The following is a 22,814-nucleotide window of genomic DNA, read 5'->3' as shown; positions in this document are numbered from 1 at the left end:
AGGTGTTAACAAAGGGAACTGTATATACAAAATACATCTATGGAAATAAGATTGATTGGATTATATTTACCAGAAGTATAAAACATTACATGTCCCTTATAGATTAAAAAGAAAATACCACTAATTTGTGATGCAATGACTGATTGACTTCAGGACATCTCTAACTACATACATGCTGACAATCAAATATTTTTACTGGATTAATTTAGATTTTTCAAAGTAAAAGTCCTTAGAAGTGTATGAATTAACTTTTTCCCATGGTCTAGTGTTAAAAAAGTAATAGATCTTAATATCGAATCGCAATACATATCGAATCGGCACCCAAGTATTGTGATAGTATCGAATCGGGAGATAGGTGAATCGTCCCAGTCCTAGTAAATGCAGTTTTTGTGTAAATATGATCAAAAGGTCGGCATATGAGTGCTGATAAGTTCAACAGTGACTCCGCCTCCTCTGACATCACATCAGAACTGAAGCACAGAGGGGAGATTCCCTCTCACATCGAACAGATACACAGAAGAAGAGCATCGGCGTCTCCAGCCTACTCACCGAAGTCAGCGAGTTTGAGCTCTCCAGTGTCACCGATGAGCAGGTTTTGTGGTTTCAGGTCGCGGTGAAGGATGTACCTCTGGTGGATGTAGGACAAGCCTCTCAGTAACTGGTACAGGAACAGCTAGAAAACACAAGGAAACAAAGGGAAAGAAGTATTTTTATATATGGAACTACGACATACCTCTACGTACAAACAACACGGTGAAGACAGCTCTGATACGGAGGGCATCTTTTTTTTAATCATGAAAATATATCCTCCTTTAATAACAATCCTCTCTCTCTGTTGTGGCTCATTAAGCTGAGCGGCTGCTGAGTGCAGAGAGGTGTGGAAACACCTGTTCATCACTCCGGTGTGACTGAGAACAGACAGGAACCCCACATATTATTTCTCTCTCTCACACTAAAATCAATAGTGAGCCATCAGTCAAGAACACAGCCATCATTTCCTCTACTTGGACTATTGAAGAGTGATCAAACAGATGGGACATAACAGCTGGTTTAGTGGGAACTGCTGCATTGAATCAGAGAGAGAATAAGTGGTACATTAAACTGTCCAGTCCTGCTGCAAAAAAAATCACCTCTTGGGAACATAAATTGTGATGTATGATGATAGATATTAGTGTAGAATAGTGTATTGCATATTATGGGAGGTGTTTTAGAAAGTGACAGCCTTAGCTGAAATCACAGCAAACATACAGAGCTGGACGCTGACGGCAGGAGGCAGGAGAAGTTAAGATCTGTGAACTTTGACCCAGAGACAAACAGAAAAAGGTCACTAAAAACAAACACCAGGGTTGCATTCGAAAAATTAAAAAATGATGTCCTAATGTTTTTTCCTAACCATTTCTCCTTGACCTCGATGGAAAACGTCATGAGGTCAAAGAAAGATGAGAAGGAGAATTCAGAAGGACTCAGGAAAAGACAACCGCGGTGTTCAGAGAATCCGACTGCTCTTTCACTATAAGCTCCGTCATTATGATGCAACGGCGGCGGATGTTAGTGACGTCAGTCTGCTGTGCTGAAACTACAATGTTCTGAAGACGGACTACAAAAGGCGCAATGACCCCTGTGCATTTTAAATAGGTCTTTCAATGACAGACTGCTTCACCCGCGGTGTGTGAAAGAGAGATACCACAGGTCCTCCCTCCTCCTGCTGGAACACTGTATCTAGTTGTTATTGGAAATGTTTGGATCACACGAGTCTGAAACAATCCTACGCAGCCACCACTGGAATCTTATTCTACTAATAGTATAATAATATTAGTGGAGCCTGATCTTTATCTGCAGAAATACCAGGTTTAAACAGAATGAGGCCAACTATGTAAAGCAAAAAAAATAAATCTTTTTAAACACTTTCACATACAGACTTTTGTATAAATGATCCAGTAAGTGTATTGTTAACCCAGATGTTCCAGTTTCACTTCTCTCACTGTCTATCTGTTGAATCTATTTCAGCGTAACTCTTGTGTGCTTCTAAGAGAAGTACTTCATCTGTAAAAAAAACTGCAGACCAAAAACAATTACTGGACTTCTAACAGTTAAAGTACTTTAAAGAAAGATTTCACAGACAAATATAATAACAGAACAAAATCATTCATAAAAATGCACTCATGAAAATGCATGAATGCACTTTTTGCTGACACGCAATCATGAATAAAGATTTAATTACATTTAAATTTACATTTTTACAGCCAATTATCTTACTGCTGGAATTAAACACAGCTCCTCCACCTGCCGATGGAGCTCATAAAGCCAAACTGCATCCTCAAAACACGTTAAGCTTTTAATATATGCATATATGCATGAAGTGGATCCGCCGCTGTCGGTTCAAAAATGAATATCAACAAAATCCTAATATGTATCCAAAGTCAGAGCTACATCAAACTTGTTTTGTTTTCCTTCTGAGATCTGGCAGTTCTTCACCCCCCCCTCCCAACAGACGTGTCAATCAACAAATAATGAGGCGTGCACGATCCAGCGTTCAATTTTTTCTATTCCAATCCCAGCATTCCCTTCTCATTTCTCTGCTCTCGCTGATACTATAGTCGCGGCCAATTAAGCTGATTGAAGCACCGTGGAGCCCAATCAGAGACGGGCCCTGTCTGGCATCTGGAGTCACCGGGTCAACAGTTTACTATTCCTGCACTCGGCGGGCGAGAGATGAACTGCGGTGCAGAAAATTAGCATAGGAAATGTGTGCTTACTCATGTATATCAAATAGACTTCTGAAAAGCCCCTCGCCTTGTTAGGAGAGCGGCTGCACGGTGATAAAATGAAAGAAAGAAAATCACTCTTTTATTCTCTTCAGTCAGCTCTTCCATTCAAACATCAAACCTTTCTTAAAAGAGGCTTTTTTCTTTTTCTGCTTCCACTGAAACAGCTTGGTTCCATTTGCATTCTAATATTTGAGGGAAAGTGAAGTGCTGAGGGCGGTTTGACAATAATAATAATAATAATAATACCGTACGCTGTTCTCAAGATGGACAATTTTCAAGTTAGATTACGTAGATTTCTATTTGGACAGGCTCAGCGTGGTCAGCGGTGAACATTTGGCTTGTTGATACTTCAGACATCTGCTTGCCAGACAGGTTCACCCAACTGTAATAAGTGACAATGAGACGTCCGTCTGGGAAAATGTATCGAGAGGAAACCCAGCAGCTAAAGGTGTGACCGCGTCGATCAACCACTGGAGCCAGCTGGAAGACAAAGACAGGACAAAGTGACAAACAAGAAGAGCGCCACGGTAGCAGCGTGACGAGGTATTCTGCGCTGAGCGTGAGTTGAAAAATGTTCAAATTTGGGTAAAACGCTGCGCTCGTTAGTGTCACTTTTTACCCAGCCGTCCGATCACAATGGAGGAGGGGCGGGACAAATACCACAACGTTACATCCTATATGTAGCTACAAGAGCTGAACATGGATGTATTAAGTCTTTTTGGGCCCAATGGCATCACGTGACGGACACGGAAGTTGCAGTAAAAGTTGGGATTGACAATTGGCGCTCTTCCTGGGGGCTTGAGCGCTGCACGTTTGGTGTTTTTTTCTGGTCGCGGAAAGTTGAAAAATGTTCAACTTTGGGTAAAACGCTGCGCTCATCACTGTCACCCAGCCGTCCAATCACAATGGAGGAGGGGCAGGACAAATACCACAACGTCACATCACGTCCTATATGTACCTACAAGAGCTGAACAACAACAACAACAACGGAGGAGGAATGAATACACATCGACCGGCGGGTCCGTCTCCCATCATGCTTCAGCCTTCCCTTCATCCAGAGCTTGTACTCATTTTAACTTCTGTGGATATTATTATTAACACTGTGGATACATCATCATGTATAGTGATGATTCATCACTATACAGGGTTATGTCAGGGACATGGTTTATAAATAATTATATATATTCTTTTTTTTGTGCTGTCTGATGTCAGTAAATACTACCGCTCATGAATATACTTCACCCCGTCATTAGCTGCATAGCAACAGAGATTTTATGCTCTCTGATTGGATGTTTCCTACTGCAATGCGCTCTGGGACTTGGCTTCCCTCCCAAAGTAGGCTACACCGTCTTGTACTTTTGACTTTTTTGTACTTTTTAATTTCAATGCAGTGTCTCATTGTTTGCACTTGACCAGGAGAATGTAATGCTCATCTAATTGTTGGAAATCCTCCAATGGCCTCTCTTCACCCAACGAAGAACCCTGAAGTCTAAAACACACTCACAGCATTTATGACCAACAAGAAGTTGTTTTAGTGCACTGAAAGCCTGCTACAGTAAAACTAGCTGGTAATACACATTATGAATGAGAATGTATAGCTCTGAAGAGAAAAGCCCTGCAGAATCTCTACTGTATGTGTGTGTGTGTGTGTGTGTGTGTGTGTGTGTGTGTGTTTAATCATGATGCATTATTAGTTCTCTGTAGGAGAAATAAAGCATGTGATGGTAGTTAAATCAGTCATTAACATAATCTATCACCTGAGGAGTGACCTCACGGTACTCACAACCATCCATCCTCAGCACACCAATAAACACACACGCCGTTTGTTTCTAATGATGAAATACTCATCGCCATCACACCCGAGGCAAACGCAACCTGATCGAGATCGAGGCATTATGAGAGACTGTGTGGACTGGATCGGCTCTGTGTTATCTATCCGTAGAATGGAGTGAAATTTGTCTCTTTTGTTTGATATTCAATGAGCAGCAAAGCATGAAGCAATGTGTCACAGTGACAGCAGCGTGGTGGGGTTCATACAGTTTCACTAAAGGACAACAGAACACAGGAGGAGAAGACAAATCCTCTGTTTTAATGTGATGTTAAAGGGACTATTTGTAAGAATCAGAAATTGCTTGTTAACAGCGACACCTGTGGCCGTTAAGTCAACTAAAGTCAGCGTCCTGTTGCTCGGGCTCGTGACCCCGCCTCCTTCTTCCTTCTAAGAGCAGAGAGATACGTGTGTGGATGTGTGTGCGGGAGCTGCTGGCCGTCCGCGGTGAGAAAGAACAAAGCGGTAGATGACGGGATGAGAGACAACGTAGTGTAACGTTATACAGACATAACAAGGCTGCTGAATGAGAGAGGCATCCGCCAATACACGGAAACACACCGTGTTGATAACAAGCCGACCACCTCATCGTACCGCCAGCTGTGAGCTACGATCTGTTTTTAAAGTCACACGTTGGCGGAGGTCTGCGCTCTCCGAGTGCTTCTTCTAGTTGACATTTGTGACGTGTTTTCCATCGTCGTGTTACGTTAATTAGCCGCGGACAGACAGACAGACAGATACACACACACACACACAACCTATACGCATGATCTCCCAGAGGCTAACTTCTGGCAGAGATAATTAGCTCTAAAAACAAATTCCAGCTGAGGCTGATTAAAAAGTATTCGGTCATAAACCAAAGTAATGTATTGGGAAAACTGCAATTTATAGCCGATGATGGCACTAGATGAAAAGTCAGGGGTCACTTAAGTTATTAAAATTCATCATTTGGGCGCATGAATGTCTGAACTAAATTTGATGGAAATCCATCCAATGAACATTGAGACATTTCTACTCACAACCACAAATGTCAACCTGCTGGGGGCACTAGAGGAAAGGTCAGATGCATCACGTTATATCATTAGCATTCATCGTGTGGGAACCATGAATACCTCTACCCAACTCTGTACCAATCCATCATGGAGATGGCTGCTGGAGTTCAGTGGTGGGCAAACAGCAGCTCGTGGTCCAAACCTGGCCCTCAAACTAAAATCGTTGGTCCCTTCTATAGGTTGCATCAAACTTCTACAGGATTTTTCATGAAAAAAAACTCTAAATGTGTGAAACCCAAAGTGTTTCCATCCTTTACTGGATGTGTAGTGTTTACCACGCTGGATTTAACATGTGAGGGTGCAGGTCGTATCCACGACGACCCTCCAACGTTTTCTATTTTCGTTCATATACGTAGCGTATCGCTGCGGCCGACTGCTGTTTGTTTTGGCTTTTGACGGATACGGAACTGATATGACGTCACATTACTCAGACTACAACAATAAAAGCGGTAACCTCCTTCTACCTCCACATAGACTCAAATGAAGCAAATATATATTGATTCTGGCATTAAAAAAATCTATTTCAAAATCATAGAAAATCCCGATACATAGCAGAATAGATTTTTTTCCCTCCCTTAGTAACAGGGATTTGCGTCTCTAAAACAAATAGGTGGCAGTCTAACAGAAATGATGTGTTGATGAGATCATTTCACAACAACAGTTCTTCAACCATAAATGCAGCAGGTCGCCGTTTATCACGTGTGAACAACAAATCAATTACACCTCCAGGCTCGTAGTGCAACACAGACCATATGAGTCATTTCTGAAGGGGTATTAACAGAAGCTGCTTTAACTCTGTTGGTCCAAATTGACTAATAGGAAGAAAAAAAAAAGACATCTGCCATCCTAAAATAACTAGTTTTATAAACCTTCTTTATTCTCAAAAGAAATAAAATAGCGTAACAAACAACAACTGACAACATCCAGGCCTTCGTCTCCACAGCGCCTGTAAAACTCCGCTGGCTCCCCAGTGATCAACGCTGAGAGAACTGGCTCATGGTTGAAGTAACTGCTGACTCTGCTGTATATATTTCAGTCCAGCACAAAGTGGTGGACTGCTGGGAAAAAAACGATTTGGTTAAAGTTAGGGAAAGATTGCAGTCATCGTTAAAAAGAAGCAACGTTGTTGGTGGTAAACATGTGAAAGTCTCTTTGTATGCCAAGGCATCCACCCTGACCTCTCTCCAGCACTAACAACATCACGCTACTTCTGCCTTCGCTTCTTTGTGATAACGATCAGGATTTGCACCACCACAGGAGGTCTCTGTCTGGTAAATATTGGTCATTTTAGGCACTGGAACTTTTTACTGGTGATGGTCTTAAACAACCTACCGACCATAAAACATAAAACAGTAGATGTGACATGTTCTAATACAGGAGTCAGCAACCTTTACTATCAAAAGAGACATTCTAGGTAAAAAAACAAAAATAAATCTGTCTGGAGCCGCAAAACATTTGATCATTGTGATGAAGGTAACACAGTTTATAGTCTCAGTATATACAGTAATATAAGTCTAATGCAGTGAGGGCCAGAGAGCAAATGTACTACGGAGTATTATGGACACATTGAGGGAAAAAACATCTGAGATTTACAGAATAAAGTCAGAATATTACGAGAATAAATTAATAACATTACGAGAATAAAGTCATAACATTACGAGAAAAAAAGAAAATAACACATACAATTACTACTTTGTAATATTAAGATTTTTTTTCCCCGTAATATTATGACTTTATCTTTCGTAATATCAGATTTTTTTTTTTTCCTCAATGTGGCCCTAATACTCCGTCGTACCGTCGTACCATAGACCTACAACAATGATAATAAAAATATAAACAAAAGAACAGTAATTCATTTCTATTATTAAAAATCCACAGGGAGCCACTGGAGCGGAGCTGAAGAGACGCATATGCATTTATATTGCAGTCGATGATTTTATTTTTCTGAAAGTTAGAACTGTCTTTGGTATTCTGAATGGCTAATATACTACATTAAACATTATATTTTATGCCATATCATATATGGATTCAGTGTTATGGGTATTATAGAACAGAAATTACAATCAGTCACTTCCTGTTTTGCCGGAAGTGTTTTGTTTTGCTGCTGAGAGGAGAGGTTGAAGAGGTTGGAGAGCCTTGCTAACGGTAAATGAGGAGTTGTTTTAGTTGATAAAGAACGTTTTGTTTGGAAAGGTTAATGCCTTCAGCAGAACTCCTGATCAAGTGACTTTCATTCTCCTCTCAAGGGAATGCTGCGGACGTTAACTTTACGATGATAATGTGGAGAAATCGTGGGAATTTTGCAAAATTGCAAACCTGAACTGCTGATTAACAAATCTCCTTTCTCCCACTGGATTACTTTAACCTACCTGATCAAGACATGGATTCTTTTTTTATTTGCTTTACTGACAGGAAGTGGTGTAAAGGCAGGAGGTAAGATGACAACAAGTGATGATAATATAAGATGACTGACTGCAGGATTGAAGACGGGTAATTCTGGGTTAGATGTGGTGAAACTTGTAAATTATAAAAAGTATCCCATGAGGTGAGATGGTGGACGGTTGTCCCATTAGTTTTGACTTAATGTTGCATCTACTGTTTTTATATCTGTACTACTGACATACCGACAGACGGATCAACATCGCCAAGAGAGCCACTGACATCGTCTTCCATTTCAGCTTGGTGAAATGTAAATGCTTTATGCTTGAGCTCAAACTGTATCAATAATACATTTAAGTTCAGACCATCATAGCACAGATGATTTCAACATTGACGAGGACTCAGGACACAAACCGTTGGCTTCGTTGACAAATCTCCAAAGCAGTGTTTTGCTGAAACGGGTAAAAGCGGTGAAATCAGTGAGGGAGAGCTGAAATGAAGGAGTGTTAAATGGAGTGAAAAGGGTCTACCATCTGCCAGCGGGCATGGAAAGAGCCCTTATCTTTCCCACTAAGCATCTGTACAGTGTTGTTCTTAATGGGCTGAATCAAGAGACGGCATCAACCTGCACTGTGCCACCGGCCACTGGAGGACCGTAAAGTGCCAGATATGCCCAGAATTGTCTTTGGCTGATGTTTTAATGAGCAGCTGTGTAGGTCTGCAGGGCCTCTGTGTGTAAATATAGGACTACTGAAAAACCACTACAAAGACCAGAAAACATGCGTCTTTGATGTCACTCGTACGTTTCTGTAGACGTGTTTTGAAGTCTGAATTTGTTTCCTGCTTGTTGGCATATGAAGCCAAAAAAAACACAAATCTATATTTGGTCAAAGACGAGGCTCGATGGAGAGAGGGGACGAGCAAAGGGTGACCACTACAGCTGACTGTGATAGGATGACAGACCTGTCAATCAGCAAACATACTTCTCCTTAAAGGGACTGTTTGTAACTTCTTACATGTATAAATCATTGCGGGTCGGTGTCCCATGCGCACTCGCGTGTGGCTACGCTGTTCAGACAAGAGTCTTACACAAACTCCAGTGAAGCACCAAAACCTCTTGGTTGTATCTAGTGAAGCTGTTAAACAGTGTTGGCCGCGGTCGGAGGACGCGGGGGAGACCGTAGCTTTGGTCTCCAGGGCCGGAGTCTCTGCTGTACTCTGCTCCTCTGCCTGTGCCTCTACTACGTTGTGAAAGTTAACGCTGTGGATTGAAACTAAACAACGTTAGGCAACAAAACTACTTGGATAGGTTTAGGAAAAGATCGTGCTTTGGGTTGAAATAAGTACTACGCAAGTTACATAACAAAAGTACGGTAAAATGAGTCAACGTTGACTTTTGGTTTCACACGGGACTCAAACGGTGGTGATTACTACGGCCACTAGAGGTCTGGGTCGTCTTGTATTCGTATTGGTCATCAACCGAAGTGAATAGATGATAACGGTCTTCTGAGCCTACTAGTAGGCCCCTTCTAACCCATTTCTATGAGGCTGATAACCGCTGATAACGCCCTTTCAATCGGCGGATAACATCCGAAACAGGTACTCAAATCTATCTTGTAACTCTGCAGTGGTTCCCTTCACAGTGTTAAGCAGCTCAAGTGTGTTGATAAAAACTATCATTATCTCAATCATATATCAAACTATAATTATCCAGGTAACAGTGGAGTTTACGTCTGGCTTCTATTATTTACATCCCGCAGTGGTTTTTGGTGATGTCTCTATTAAATGCAAACACCTCCTAAGTGTTACTTGGTCGTGCAATAATATTCTAATTTAAAAGACGGGAAGAACTGACTGAACACAGCAAAAACATCTGAAGGTCATGCATGAGCTGTCAGTCACATTTGTCAACCAGCAATAGTAAAAAGGTTTTGAAATGTGGACCCTGAAAGATTTTACAGAGCTTTTTACACAGTTTATGTGTACGCTCACTCACTGACATGTAGTGCTCTCGAGTATCTATGTTGAGGTGCAGATCAGCTACCAGCCAAGACCCAACCACCGTGTGTCAGATGCTTGATGTGATGACCCGTCCTTGATATTGACATGACACTGTAACGTGCTATCAGTAGCCTCCCTTGTAATGTAATTGTAAGAGCAAACGCTGGTTGTTATTTGGCTTGTAGACATGGTCCGTGGGTGTCGGTTTCCCATTGATCTATGGAGATGTCATTGAGACACGGCCATTCAGCTGACTACATATAATCTAATGAGAAGAGCACTTCAGCAGCAGCGGATGAGGTCATGCTAACTTGTGTTCAATTACAGCAGCGCTGCTCTCCAACTGCAGTCGAGCACATGAGACGAGAAGACTTAATGGTGCTGCACAACAAGTCAGTTTCCAATAGATTTTACACTGGATCATCTAGTTCAAGCAGAAACTATAGTACATTTTCAATTTTAAAGTGCACACGCACACACACACACACACACACACCAATAATGACATTAGCAGTGAGAGTCTGAGTGTGTGTCTCTAAATGTTAATTTGATCTAGCAGCAGTGAGGCACTAATAGCTTGGAGGTTTCTGATGAGTAAATAGGAGGATGGTTGAGTGACTGCACTTCCTCACAGTCATAAAACACACAAATAACAGACATTAACACCTCGTTGCTGAATTCACATCGCCGAAAACACCCATAAACTTTGTGACACTTGATCATAATCTTTATTAAATCTGGTAATAAAATACTGGTCTCAGAGAGGTTGGTAGTGGTGAGTCAATCAGAGGAAGAGATGTAGATACGAATGCAGGAGTCAAGCACACACATCAGAGTCTCTCGGTGGCCGTTATACCGGGCTCGTCTCCCTGTCAGCTGCCAGATCTCATCAGACCTTCTCCCTGATGTCTACTCCTCCTTCTCCCATCATGCAGTCTGTTTTTTAATTAAATTCAGCGTTGTTTGAATTCCTCATCTGTGTTTTCAACATGTTTACTAGCGGCCCAGTGGCCAGGAAGAAATGTTGTCATTGGATGTTTTTGCAACTAGGGATATACACTGATCAATGCTGGTTCTGATAGAAAGGTGTCAGAACACACAGCGCATCGCAGTTTTTTGCGTATGGGGCTGTGCAGCCACAGACCGGTCAGGGTGACCGCTGCCAAAAGCGCCTATAATGGGCATATGAGCATCAGAACTGGACCACAGAGCGATGGAAGAAGGTGGCCCGGTCTGATGAATCACGTTTTCTTTTACATCATGTGGATGGCGACGAGTTGGAGGTGTCGACTCGGCCTCCAAATTCTCCAGATCTCAATCCAATGGAGCGTCTGTGGGATGTTCTTGACAAACAAGTCCGATCCACGGAGGCCCCACCTCGCAACTTATACAGGACTTAAAGGATCTGCTACTGACGGCTTGGTGCCAGATACCACAGCAGACCTTCAGAGGTCTAGTGGAGTCCATGCCTCGACGGGTCAGGGCTGTTTTGGCGGGGGGTGGGAGGACCTACTGAATATTAGGCAGGTGGTCATAATGTTATGGCTGATCGGTGTATATAGTTAACTATACCCTTTCCTGGAGATGCCGTTGTCATTGTAGCGGATTATTACAACCATGGTATTCCTGCTGGGTAGCTCCAGTGCAGCCTCCCTACATGACTGCACAGGAACAAGGCCATGAGCGATACCAACAGATTAGAAACCACAACTCAGGCGTCTCACCACTAAGTAACAAAATCAGCGGGAGCCGACAACGCCTCGCTCCGCTCTCTCGGAGTAATCCTAAATTATTCATTTGAATCTCAACCAGACTGCTGTCAGCAGGAGGAACACATATTACTGATGTGAATCCTCAGCGGCGAAAGGTACGAGCTGTTACGTAACAGATGCAGCCTGAACTGTCACCTTCCTGCATGAGGGAACATCCCAACACCCCCCACCAACATCACATGGCCTCATTCACTCCATCATCATCTCTTTCTACCTGTTCATTGATGTTACTAACAGCCTCTCACACACAGGAAGAGTGTTCACTCATGTCATGTTACAGAGGAGCAGTCTGTCAGACTGTCAACGCGGTCTCACAATGGGTCATTCTCAACACGATGTCCCGGGCAGTCATTAGGATGGCAACATCATTAACATGATTCTTTTCCTTTTTAGCCGTTGTTGAGGTTGATGTAAGATCAATTGTTAATTGAGGTTTAGGTCAGGTTCAAATGTAGTTTACCTTTACCTAGGGATGCACCGATACCGATACCGATACCGATACCAGTATCGGGTATCGGGTCCGATAGTGTGCTCATGTACTCGTATTATCAGCTATGATATAATACATAATTTATAAACTAATTATTTAATATTACATAAACTAATGATAAAATAACAGAAATGATAGCATTTCTAATAATTAGTAAACATTATTGAGCATGATAACAGTAAAAAAAACTATTAAGTAAGTTTAATTAACTATCAATTTACCATTTATAAATGACTATAAAGTGTTACCCTTTATTCTGTGACAGTACCAGAGGGTGATAACTACTAGAGTAGACCATCAGAAGGACTACTAAAATGTGAATCTATTCACGGTGTCAAGGTCACACTGCTGCCTGTTCCTCGTTATGTCGTCCACCTAATCTGCAACATCTCTCCTGTTTCCATCTGCACCTTATTAGCATTTAAAACAACATGTTCATTAAACTACATGTCCCGTGACCAGCATAATTATTATTATTCATACTGTACCTTCACGTTGTCTGGATGGAGCCCCCCAGGGTGTTTGTCCATGTACTGACACAGGTCTGTGTGCTGTGGAGTAAAAAGAGCACAATATTAATATAGTGTGATGGATGAGAATATACACAATGTCATTGTGGTTGGATGTCTGTTCTATTAAATGTGAGGCAGAATAGTCCATAATTGGACATGTCCGGGGGATATTTCAAATACAAAAATCAGCTGCTCTTTGTGGACAGAGAGGGGTGTCTACATACATCTGGCCTAGGGATGCTCATTGTGAAAAATGTTCTTAACCGATAACCGACCCTTAGTGCCGCTGCTCCGTGCACACCGGCTGTGACGGCTCCACCCACCTCTTTACGATTATCTCATTAACGTTACGGTTCCCTTAAAGCAACAAATCCTCCGCCATCTCTCGGTCTGTCACCTCTCTCGTCCCGTTAGTGACACCTGCTACTCTGAGCTGACGGACCAGATGCATTCACGGTCAGTATGTAGCGTCCGTCGTCTGACTATCGATTAATAACATGCTGCTGGTACGCCAAAATGAACAAAATGGGTCAATTCTTTTTATTTATTACTTAAAGGCTACATGCCTGTTTTTTGTAATGTTCAAATGTTTTTAATAAAAGAGTGCGTGTTGAATTACAGTACATTGGGTTTATTGTTGTTGTTGTTTTTTTTTTACCATGGTATCGAATTTGGTATCGAGAATCGTGGAAATTCACTGGTATTAGTATCGACTACTAGATATCTGGTATGGTGACATCCCTAGATACAAGTGGATACGGTGCAGACAGCTGAATAGATTAAAATGAGAGCGGATCTGTTGTGTGAGACGAGTGCTTGAACAACGTGTCTGATAAGCTCGTGGTCTGGACGAGAGGTGGTTTATATTCCCCCCCCCCCCCCATCTACTGACTCATGTGACATCATCCATGCAGTGTTACGCTGGCCTGCCCTTCACCTCTGTGTTTTGTTAGCAGATTGAGAGTGGAACAGAAATCACACCGATATTTACATACCCCCCCCCGTACCCCCCCCAGCGGAGCCTCCTCTGCTCAGGACCAACACTCCAGCATGGACACGCCTGTCCATCTTACTTTCTCCTCTATCTCTCAGTAATACATTTCATTGTTTCCCCCCCACAATTCCCCGTCCCCTCTCCCTATGTATTTCACCCCCCCCCCCCCCGTCAATCATCATTAGGGTTGAGAGGAGAACAATGAATTGATGTTTGTGGTTGTGAAGCCGTCTGTATGGAAAACAGCCCAGACCGATGACAGCTCTGAACACGAGACGAAGGATCGACATCAAACCAGCAGCTTGGAATTTAACATTTTAGTCAAATAAACACAAACCGCAGCGAGCCGAAACGACAAAGCAGAAAACGTTGGAGGGTCAGCGTGGATATGACCTGCACCCTCACATGTTAAATCCAGCATGGTAAACACTACACATCCAATAAAGGATGGAAACACTTCGTATGGCGGTCAAGCCAGCCGTCGCTCTCGTCTCCGTGGTCAAATGGGCCGACGCTACGACTGTAGAGCACCAACATACTGACTGAGTGTTAAAAACGTTCACAAAAATCACAATAAATCATAATATCAAATCGCAATACTTAAAAAAATGTGTATCATCTCAGCCCTCATATTCAAATGATTGTTTCATAAGAATTGAAAGATGTATTAGAAGAATTCCTAAGATTTGAATAATCACCAGCCTCCCACCTCTGCTCTCATTCTTTATTCAAACATGACCTGCTGAGCTCCAATCACGTCTCCCCAGATCTCCTTGAGAAGCTGACCCCTTTGACGTGTTAGATCTTCCAAAAAGGGGGCATCACACTGTTTTCAGTCTCATTAAATGAAGAAGTGGTGGAAAGCTGAGTAAGCTCATTCTGGTTGAGAGATTTGGCCTCGCTCAGCGTTTCAAGATCAAAGATTGAGCTGAATATCAATGTGACCATCAGTGGTCGTCAGGGGGTACATATGCAGAGGGATAACGGTGGATTTAGACTTCTCTTAACCTTGTAGTTTCATACACTTCTGTTCAACTTCTTTTTTTCTTTTTTTTTAAATCATACAATGTTTACCGTGTGAAAGCTGAGCTGAAAAATAAGTTTTAATATGAACTAGTGGATACATCCTGATGAAGTGTTTCTGCCTCTGGGCCTGGGCAACAGTTCAATATTATTATTTTGACTTTCAGGGATTTGGACAGGATTATGAACGACTCTCTTCATCTCAGGAGGAAAACAGAAGTTCATATGCAGCGTTCACAACAGCAGCACATTAAAAAGGCTGGAACATTTCAAAACGTTTCATGCTGCCTTTCACTTGCTAGAACACTGTGGACTGGTTTTCTAGTGTTATTATCACAGACTAGGGATGTCAATAATTAACCGTTTAACCGTTAACCGACATGAAGCATTTTAACCGATTAACGTTATCGGTTAAAACGGTTGAAAGAAATGTTAATAATTAACTCAAAAGCTGAGCGGCTCAGAGGAGCGGCTTGTCTCTTTAAGGAGAAAAGCTGGTCCACCTTAACAGTCCACCTTAAGAGGCAGAGCTGGAGTTGCAGGAAACGGGAAGTCGGCTCCGGTCTCTGGCTCGCTTGAGCGGAGCGGAGGAGTTGTAGTTTCATAGCATTTATTCACCGACAAATAAACTGTCCACACACTGCTACACCTACGTTCACAGCTAGAACACCACCAACAACCTCACACTCACCTCCAACACACACACACGGTCTGTTGGAAACTCGCTAAAGTTACACAGACTACGTGTGGCGGCGGCGGCGAGCACGAAGCCTCCGGCAATGCTAGAGCTGCTAACGCAGCACAAATACACACACTGTTTGTTGGCCACTCGATAAAGTTATGTCGGGCAGACACACAGCTGACAACCTGCTAAACTAAACTAAATGTGCGGTGGAGACTTTTACTGGGAAAGTGGCTGCATGTCCGCGACACTACACGCAGCATCGTAGCTGCTAAGTTAACGCTCCCGGACGGTGAACTGGAGACTCCCGTCAACTAATATCTGTTGTGCTCCTGCAGCTGGAACACCGCTGCATGCGAGGCACAAATCTTGTCGGTTAACGGTTAATAATCGGTTAACGAGGTTTCGGTTATCGGTTAGGAAAATGTTTCAAAATTAGCATCCCTATCACAGACTGCTGATAACAATGGATGCAGCGATTGTGATGTCACCAAAATGTTTCCGTGTGGACGATTGAAGCTTCAGTCTGGGCTTCCTGCTCTCCGTGGACCGGGCAGTTAGGAAAGTATCCACGTGGACCCTCCACCGTTTTCTACTTTCTTGTTTCGGTTGACAGATATGGAGCGGATGGATATGACGTCACGTTACTCAGATTACAAGAATAACAGTGGTAACTTCCTTCTACCTCTGCATAGACTCAAATGAAGCAAATATATCTGAGCATTATAATATCAATTTATAAATGACGATACAAAGCTGAATCGATTGTTTTTCCACCCCTAGTTGTTCCCGTCTACAGTATGTACTGCAGTCAACAGAATGTTCCAGTAAGAAGCTCACTGTAAACGGTGACCTTCCAATAAAATGGCTGCCTGGCTTCCTGTACTGAGTACAGACAGACCAGCCTCTGGAGCCTCTGGCTGCCATCCCATAGTGGAAAAAGCTCAGGCTGCTTTAACATTCTTCAAGTGCCCTATAAACAAGAGTATGCCAATCAAAATATCCACAGCTCGTCTTTCTGTGGGCAGAGTATTAAAAAGTGAAACTCAATCAGCGAGCAGACGCTGAGGTCAAACCAATCAAGCTGCAGACACACATGAGCGCTGACCTCTGTTCCCTTCGTTTCCATCAAACAGTAAAAACAGAGCTAATATCAGACCTCTACCGTCTGGCCCACTAAAGGGTCCGAGTGGCTGATCTCAGCGAGGCGGCGTGCAGCAGACTCACCACATACTCAAAGACCAGAGTCAGGGTTTCCTTGGTGTGGATGATGTCATGGAGGAGCACGATGTTGGAATGCTTCAGGCCTTTCAGAAGAGATGCTGCAGAGACGGAACAGACAAGACAAGTTAATGAGAGGCACAACATCGAGATACCAGAGGAACCGCTGTGATCCGTGCCTTCATTAGCTGCATCATTAGAATGCAACGCAGGCCTTCCATAAGCCCCGCTACGTACTTAGAGGGGATTAAGAATACATTCAAACAGGAAGAAAACACAGGGAGGATTACAGCTCAAAGTTCTCACACTCATTTGTCAACACGTTTGTGATGTAACGGACACTGTTAATAAGTAGAGCGGTGAGATGGTGTGTTGGGGAGATGGCTACTTTACTGGAAAAGCTTACCGAGTCTTACCGAGGAGGCTGGGTGTGATCAGACTTAAGACTTTCACATGTGATTGGCTTCATTCGAATTAAACCTCGAGCACAGTCTGAGGAGGATTGTGTAAATAATGTAAAGAGTAGGGCTGTCAACGTTAACGCGATAATAACACGTTAAGGCATTTTAACGCTACAAAGTTCTTTAACGCATTAACGCGATGGATCTTTCTGAGGTTGTAGTCAGCTTTAAAGCTGGAGTGAAGATACTGGCATCATATGAAAGTAAAAAACCTAAAGAATCCATCGGTACCAACCATGTCAGAATAAATAAGACTCCAAAATTACGCTAAATTTTGGAGAGGAAAAACTGGCATGGCCATTTTCAAAGGAGTCCCCTTGACCTCTGACCTCCAGATCAGTGAATGTAAATGGGTTCTATGGGTACCCACAAGACTCCCCTTTACAGACATGCCCACTTTATGATAATCACATGCAGTTTGGGGCAAGTCATAGTCAAGTCAGCACACTGACACACTGACAGCTGTTGTTGTCTGTTGGGCTGCAGTTTGCCATGTTATTATTGGAGCATATTGTTTTATGCTGAATGCAGTACCTGTGAGGGTTTCTGGATCAATATCTGTCATTGCTTTGCCTTGTTAATTGATTTACAATAATTAATATATACATACATTTGCATAAAGCAGCATATTTGTCCACTCCCATGTTGATTAGAGTATTTAATACTTGACAAATCTCCCTTTAAGGTTCATTTAGAACAGATAAAAAATGTGACTTGAATATGTTATTACCAGGCCGATGCATTTGAAGGTCTCGGCTTCACTCATGTAAAAACATGATTAAACCAGCTTTGAAAGGAAAACGTACGAATGCAGTCCTATTAGAACGGTCAGCCTTCAGACAGCATCTTGACTGCTTATGATGACCTGCGACTTGACTATGAACAGTTCCTTACGAAGGCAATCCTTTTAGAACACCAAACCAAGAGAAGAGTGAGAGCTGCACTTGGTTGCTATTAAACCTCAACTTTCTACTTTCTCGTTCTCGCTGTGGTTTGTTTTGGTTGACGGATACGGAAACGGATATAACGTCACGTTGCTCAGACTACAACAATAAAACTTCCTTCTACCTCCACATAGACTCAAATAAAGCACTTTGGTTGTTTTTAAACTGTACTATATAAATAAACTGAAAAAAAACAAACCTATTCTTAGGTAACAAACGGAAAAGCTTTCTCCTGTAATTACGGAGACAAACAAAGAGCTGACAGAGAAAGTCCTCCGGCCACAGCAAGGCAACAACAGGGAATAGTTTCATTAGGACAGAATGTGGGAGCCGCATAATGTAATACGTACAGTCTTTATTATGAGGCAGGAATGGGATTCTCACACAGTTGCCAATGTGATTAAGTTAGCAAACACAAAGTTCTCTTCCAAGGGCACGGGGGAGCTTTGACGCACGGATCCTCGGAGAGCCGGCGAGTGATGGAGCCTCATGAATACATTCATCCTGTATGAGCACCCTAAAGGTTGTTAAAGAAATCAGATAAGGCGGTAAGCAGGAGGTTAGTGCTACAGTCAGATACCTCAAAGATCCTGTCACCAGTTTGAAGATACACACACCCACCCCATCTCTATAATGGGCATGTAGTGTGTGCAGTTTTAATAAGCATGGTCACACACACACACACACAACTCTCCTCTACTCTGGATATATTACTTTATTCAGCAGCGGTCTGTAATGCTGCTCACATGTCAGCGCGGGAGCTTCCTGCTCAGTAATTGCTGAATTAGTTCAATTTCAAAGAAGCTTTCTGATCCGCTCACAGGAAGAGTTTGGACTATGTGTGTGTGTGTGTGTGTGTGTGTGTGTGTGTGTGTGTGTGTGTGTGTGCGTGTGTGTATGGAGGCTTGGATCATACATAGATCAAACAGACAGAATCATTTTTCTCATCTAAATTCAAATGGCAGTCATGCGTGCGGAGGTGAGTGTTTCTTGTTAAAGTCCAGCAGCTGGTAAAGTGAAGAGCTTCGAGTGCTTCACACAAACACACGACTGACGGGACGAACCGAGCAGGACACGCTCTGTGCTGCTGTTACACAGATAAAAAAGGACAACTGGTAGGGTAAGTCATCGCATGTCATGTGAGACATACGAACACTGAGGCTGTCAAAGTTAACGTGATAATAACACGTTAACGTAAATACGTCTGAACGCCACTTATTTCTTTAACACATTAACGCAGCTTGTGATTTTTAGGTTGTAGCGGCTCAGTTTTAAAGTTACTGGTATCATATGAAACTAGAAAACATAAGGTCATTCTAGCTGGTCATGAAGAACGCTAAAGTACCCACGAGTCTCCCCTTTACAGACATGCCCACTTTATGATAATCACATGCAGTTTGGGGCAAGTCATAGTCAAGTCAGCACACGGGACATTTAGAGTCAACAGTTAACCTTCATGTCTTTGGACTGTGGGAGGAAGCCGGAGAACCCGGAGGGAACCACGCTAACACGGGGAGAACATGCAAACTCGACACAGAAGGACCCCAAGCCGGGTTTGAACCTGTGACCCTCTTTGCTATGAGGCAAATATCACCTTAATTAATCTTATAATTGGTTATTTTTCCCGACTGAAGCATCCGTCACACATGATTCGTTCGAGGACCGTCGGAAATTTGAAAATCCACCGATAATTTCTGTTGTTAGAGTTTCTGTCTCTGATAAACGGTGTTATTTTTTGTGATTTTTTTTAAAGAAATCATGCCTTTAAATCTGTCTGGTTTTAAGAGCAACTATTGAATATTGTTAATTATCACTACTTACTATGAATAACGGAGATTGTTTGATTTCAGATATTAAATAGTGCAGTTGGGGCTTAAGGGTCTTGCTCAAGGAGCATTTTGCTTTTTCACTTAAAAACAAATATACTATCTTCCTTTGTGGGGAAGTGGGTGAGTCGGGGATGTTAAGTCACCAAGAGTCCGATCTAAGCAGAGCAACGTCTCTGAAGCTCTCACCTTCTCGTATGGCTGTGAAGGGCGTCCCTTCCTCCTCTTGCAGACGAATCACCTTCAGAGCCACCAGCTTCCCGTTCACCCTGGCAACAACACAGAGGACAAACACACTATAATAATAATAATAATAATAATAATAATAATCCTGTGTCGCCGGTAATTTTTTTGTGTGACATGAAAAAAGAATCTATTAAAATCAGCGAAGCCAGAGAGCAGCGAGGATTGTTGAGTCAATGAAATGTAATTTAGCGGCAGCGGAGTGAAACCCGCCTGCGTACGAGGCCACGGGATTACAAGAGAATGAAGCTCACCAATCAAAACTGTTGTAGTGAAATAACATCATTACTGAGAAGATTAGAGTCTGCGGACTTTCATCCATTTTACAGAGTGTGAACTTTTCATTTTCTAGAATTTAATTAGCAGAACCTTGAAGGAAAGCACCAAAGCATAAAAAAGTGGAACATAACTATTGAATCAGTGAATAAAAACATCCATCCTATAGTTATTAGAATAAAAAGAAATGACATGGTATGTGTGGGATTTGCAGCTCTACAGACAGGAGAAGAATTATTTACATAAAACTACAGTGTTCCTGTTATCGCTGTTGCATTTAATGGATTCATTCAGTTACAACACTGCTCCTGTATAATTAAATGTAATATTCACTGCCTGCATGAACAATAAAGAAGAGTGACACACACACACACACACACACACACACACACACACACTACTTACTTGCTCTTTCCTTTGTAAACTGTAGCATATGAGCCTTCTCCCAGTTTCTCCAGCTTCTCATAGGAATCTGCCTTTCCAAACTTGGGGCTTGTAGGCTGAGGGGGAAAAAAGGAAAGAGATATAAAGAAAGGTAATGTGAAAGCATGAATTCAGTAACCCAGAAAAGAAAACTCTCGGAGGATTTCACACAAGATGTTACAGTTGTGCAGGCTCCCCCAATGCATCATCTGGGAGGTGTAATGTCAGTGAGGAGGAGGACGAGGAGGACGAGGAGGAGGAAGAACATCACATGGAAGAACTCTGAAGATTACTTTTCATTTAATCGTCAGCTCAGAACTTTTAACAACGTTTCATTGCCGACGGTAGCGGAGGCAACGAGTACAGGCCCCGAGCTGAATGTGTTCACACACAGTTAACATGAAACTAGCTCAACTCTTCTCAACTTCTACTTAATGAATGCTGTAGATGCTGTAGGTGACTGCACTGATGATTTAAAGGTCCCATATTGTAAAAAAGTGAGATTTTCATGTCTTTTATATTATAAAGCAGGTTTAAGTGCTATATAAATACTGTTAGACTATCAAAACGCTCAATATATGGAGAAATACACACAGCCTGTATTCAGAAATTGTGCATTTGAAACAAGCCGTCAGGATTTCTCTCCATTTGTGATTTCAGAAATATACAATATTTAGACCATTACGTGGTTTTGGGATGGATGGATCAGACTAGAGACCTAGAGCATTCAGAGGATGGATGGATCAGACTAGAGACCTAGAGCATTCAGAGGATGGATGGATCAGACTAGAGACCTAGAGCATTCAGAGGACGGATGGATTTCCTAGCTAGATTGACAATACGGGGATTTCTGAGCAGTTTACACAACAGAAGTGTTCGCCATCCAATCGCTGAAAAATGCAATTTGTGCAGAAATCTCCAAATGTCAAAAGTTTTTGAAACCAAATCACAGCATGGCTTTTTCTATGGTGTTCCTCAAGGTCTTGGTGTCTTATTGTGGTATTTTAGAGGGATTATTGATAATTTTTTATCAATTCTCCAGTGGTAAAAAATGGTTAAATTTAGCACCAAATCTGTGTAACAAATGGTATCAACCTAAAAAAATGCTGTAACAACTTATGAGACATAATAGAGCATGGGAATGACCACCATACACTTCTATTATAATGTTCTAAACTCTTATACACTTTCACTATTTATTTCTATCTCAAATGAATCTTCAGATTCCAGCTTTCAGATGATGTCCACCACTTCTATGTGACATCTGCTGTTGACCTGCTATCTCCTCCTAAACACCCCTGGACCCCCCTAAAGAAGACAAAAACAAGTCTATTGTGGGTATTGAGGGTTAAAACCTATAATATCTCTAAGTACAGGCTGTGTCTGATCCACTCCACCATTTTACAATCCAAAGAGGTTGTGTGTGAAATATGACAACTAGACAAAAGGACCATGAAACGATGACGATTTACACATTTTCATAATCACAGCTGAACAATTCATTAGTGTCTTGCAGCGCTGCTGGCAGGCAATCAGTCAGGCCTCATATCACACTTATTAAATCTTATTTGTGTGCACATTCATTAGGCTTTTCACATTCTGAGCTAAATTAAAAAAGGAACCACATATGTATAAAACCTGAAAATCTCATTTGCATGATTAAGAAATGATGTTGTTTGCAACACAGCCTTCAATTAAGCCTGTGAGGGAATACAGGCTGGGAAATGAGTTACAGACGGAGGAAAGAAAAAGAGCTCGGCTGCCAAAACTAAACACCTGAGAAATACAAAGGTAATCGGTGCTCATTTGAAAAAGCCGTAGCCACGTCGAAGCCGAGCCAGTGTGCGCTACTGTTCACATCTTTGGGGTTTGATGCTTTTTGAATCAATCTGCCTTTTATTCATATTAAGTAGGGATGC

The 22,814-nt window shown here is 42.2% G+C and overlaps 1 protein-coding gene across 3 annotated transcripts in view; it reads right to left on the bottom strand.

Moving 5' to 3' along the window:
* The window catches only part of cdk14 (cyclin-dependent kinase 14), a 161,603-nt gene that overhangs the window by 84,691 nt on the left and 54,098 nt on the right, over positions 1-22,814 (bottom strand). For all 3 annotated transcript variants that reach the window (XM_037785139.1, XM_037785140.1, XM_037785141.1), the window contains 5 exons: positions 20,878-20,972; positions 20,143-20,222; positions 16,729-16,823; positions 12,779-12,841; positions 550-673 (listed from right to left, as the gene is read on the bottom strand). In XM_037785139.1, the coding sequence (XP_037641067.1) occupies positions 550-673; positions 12,779-12,841; positions 16,729-16,823; positions 20,143-20,222; positions 20,878-20,972 (457 nt within the window). The remainder of the gene's footprint in view (positions 1-549; positions 674-12,778; positions 12,842-16,728; positions 16,824-20,142; positions 20,223-20,877; positions 20,973-22,814) is intronic.

The sequence above is a fragment of the Sebastes umbrosus genome, chromosome 11 (genome assembly GCF_015220745.1).
Source record: "Sebastes umbrosus isolate fSebUmb1 chromosome 11, fSebUmb1.pri, whole genome shotgun sequence".
NCBI lineage: Eukaryota > Metazoa > Chordata > Actinopteri > Perciformes > Sebastidae > Sebastes > Sebastes umbrosus.
The sequence above is the reverse complement of the archived record's forward strand: the minus strand, read 5'-3'. Positions and strand labels throughout refer to the sequence as shown.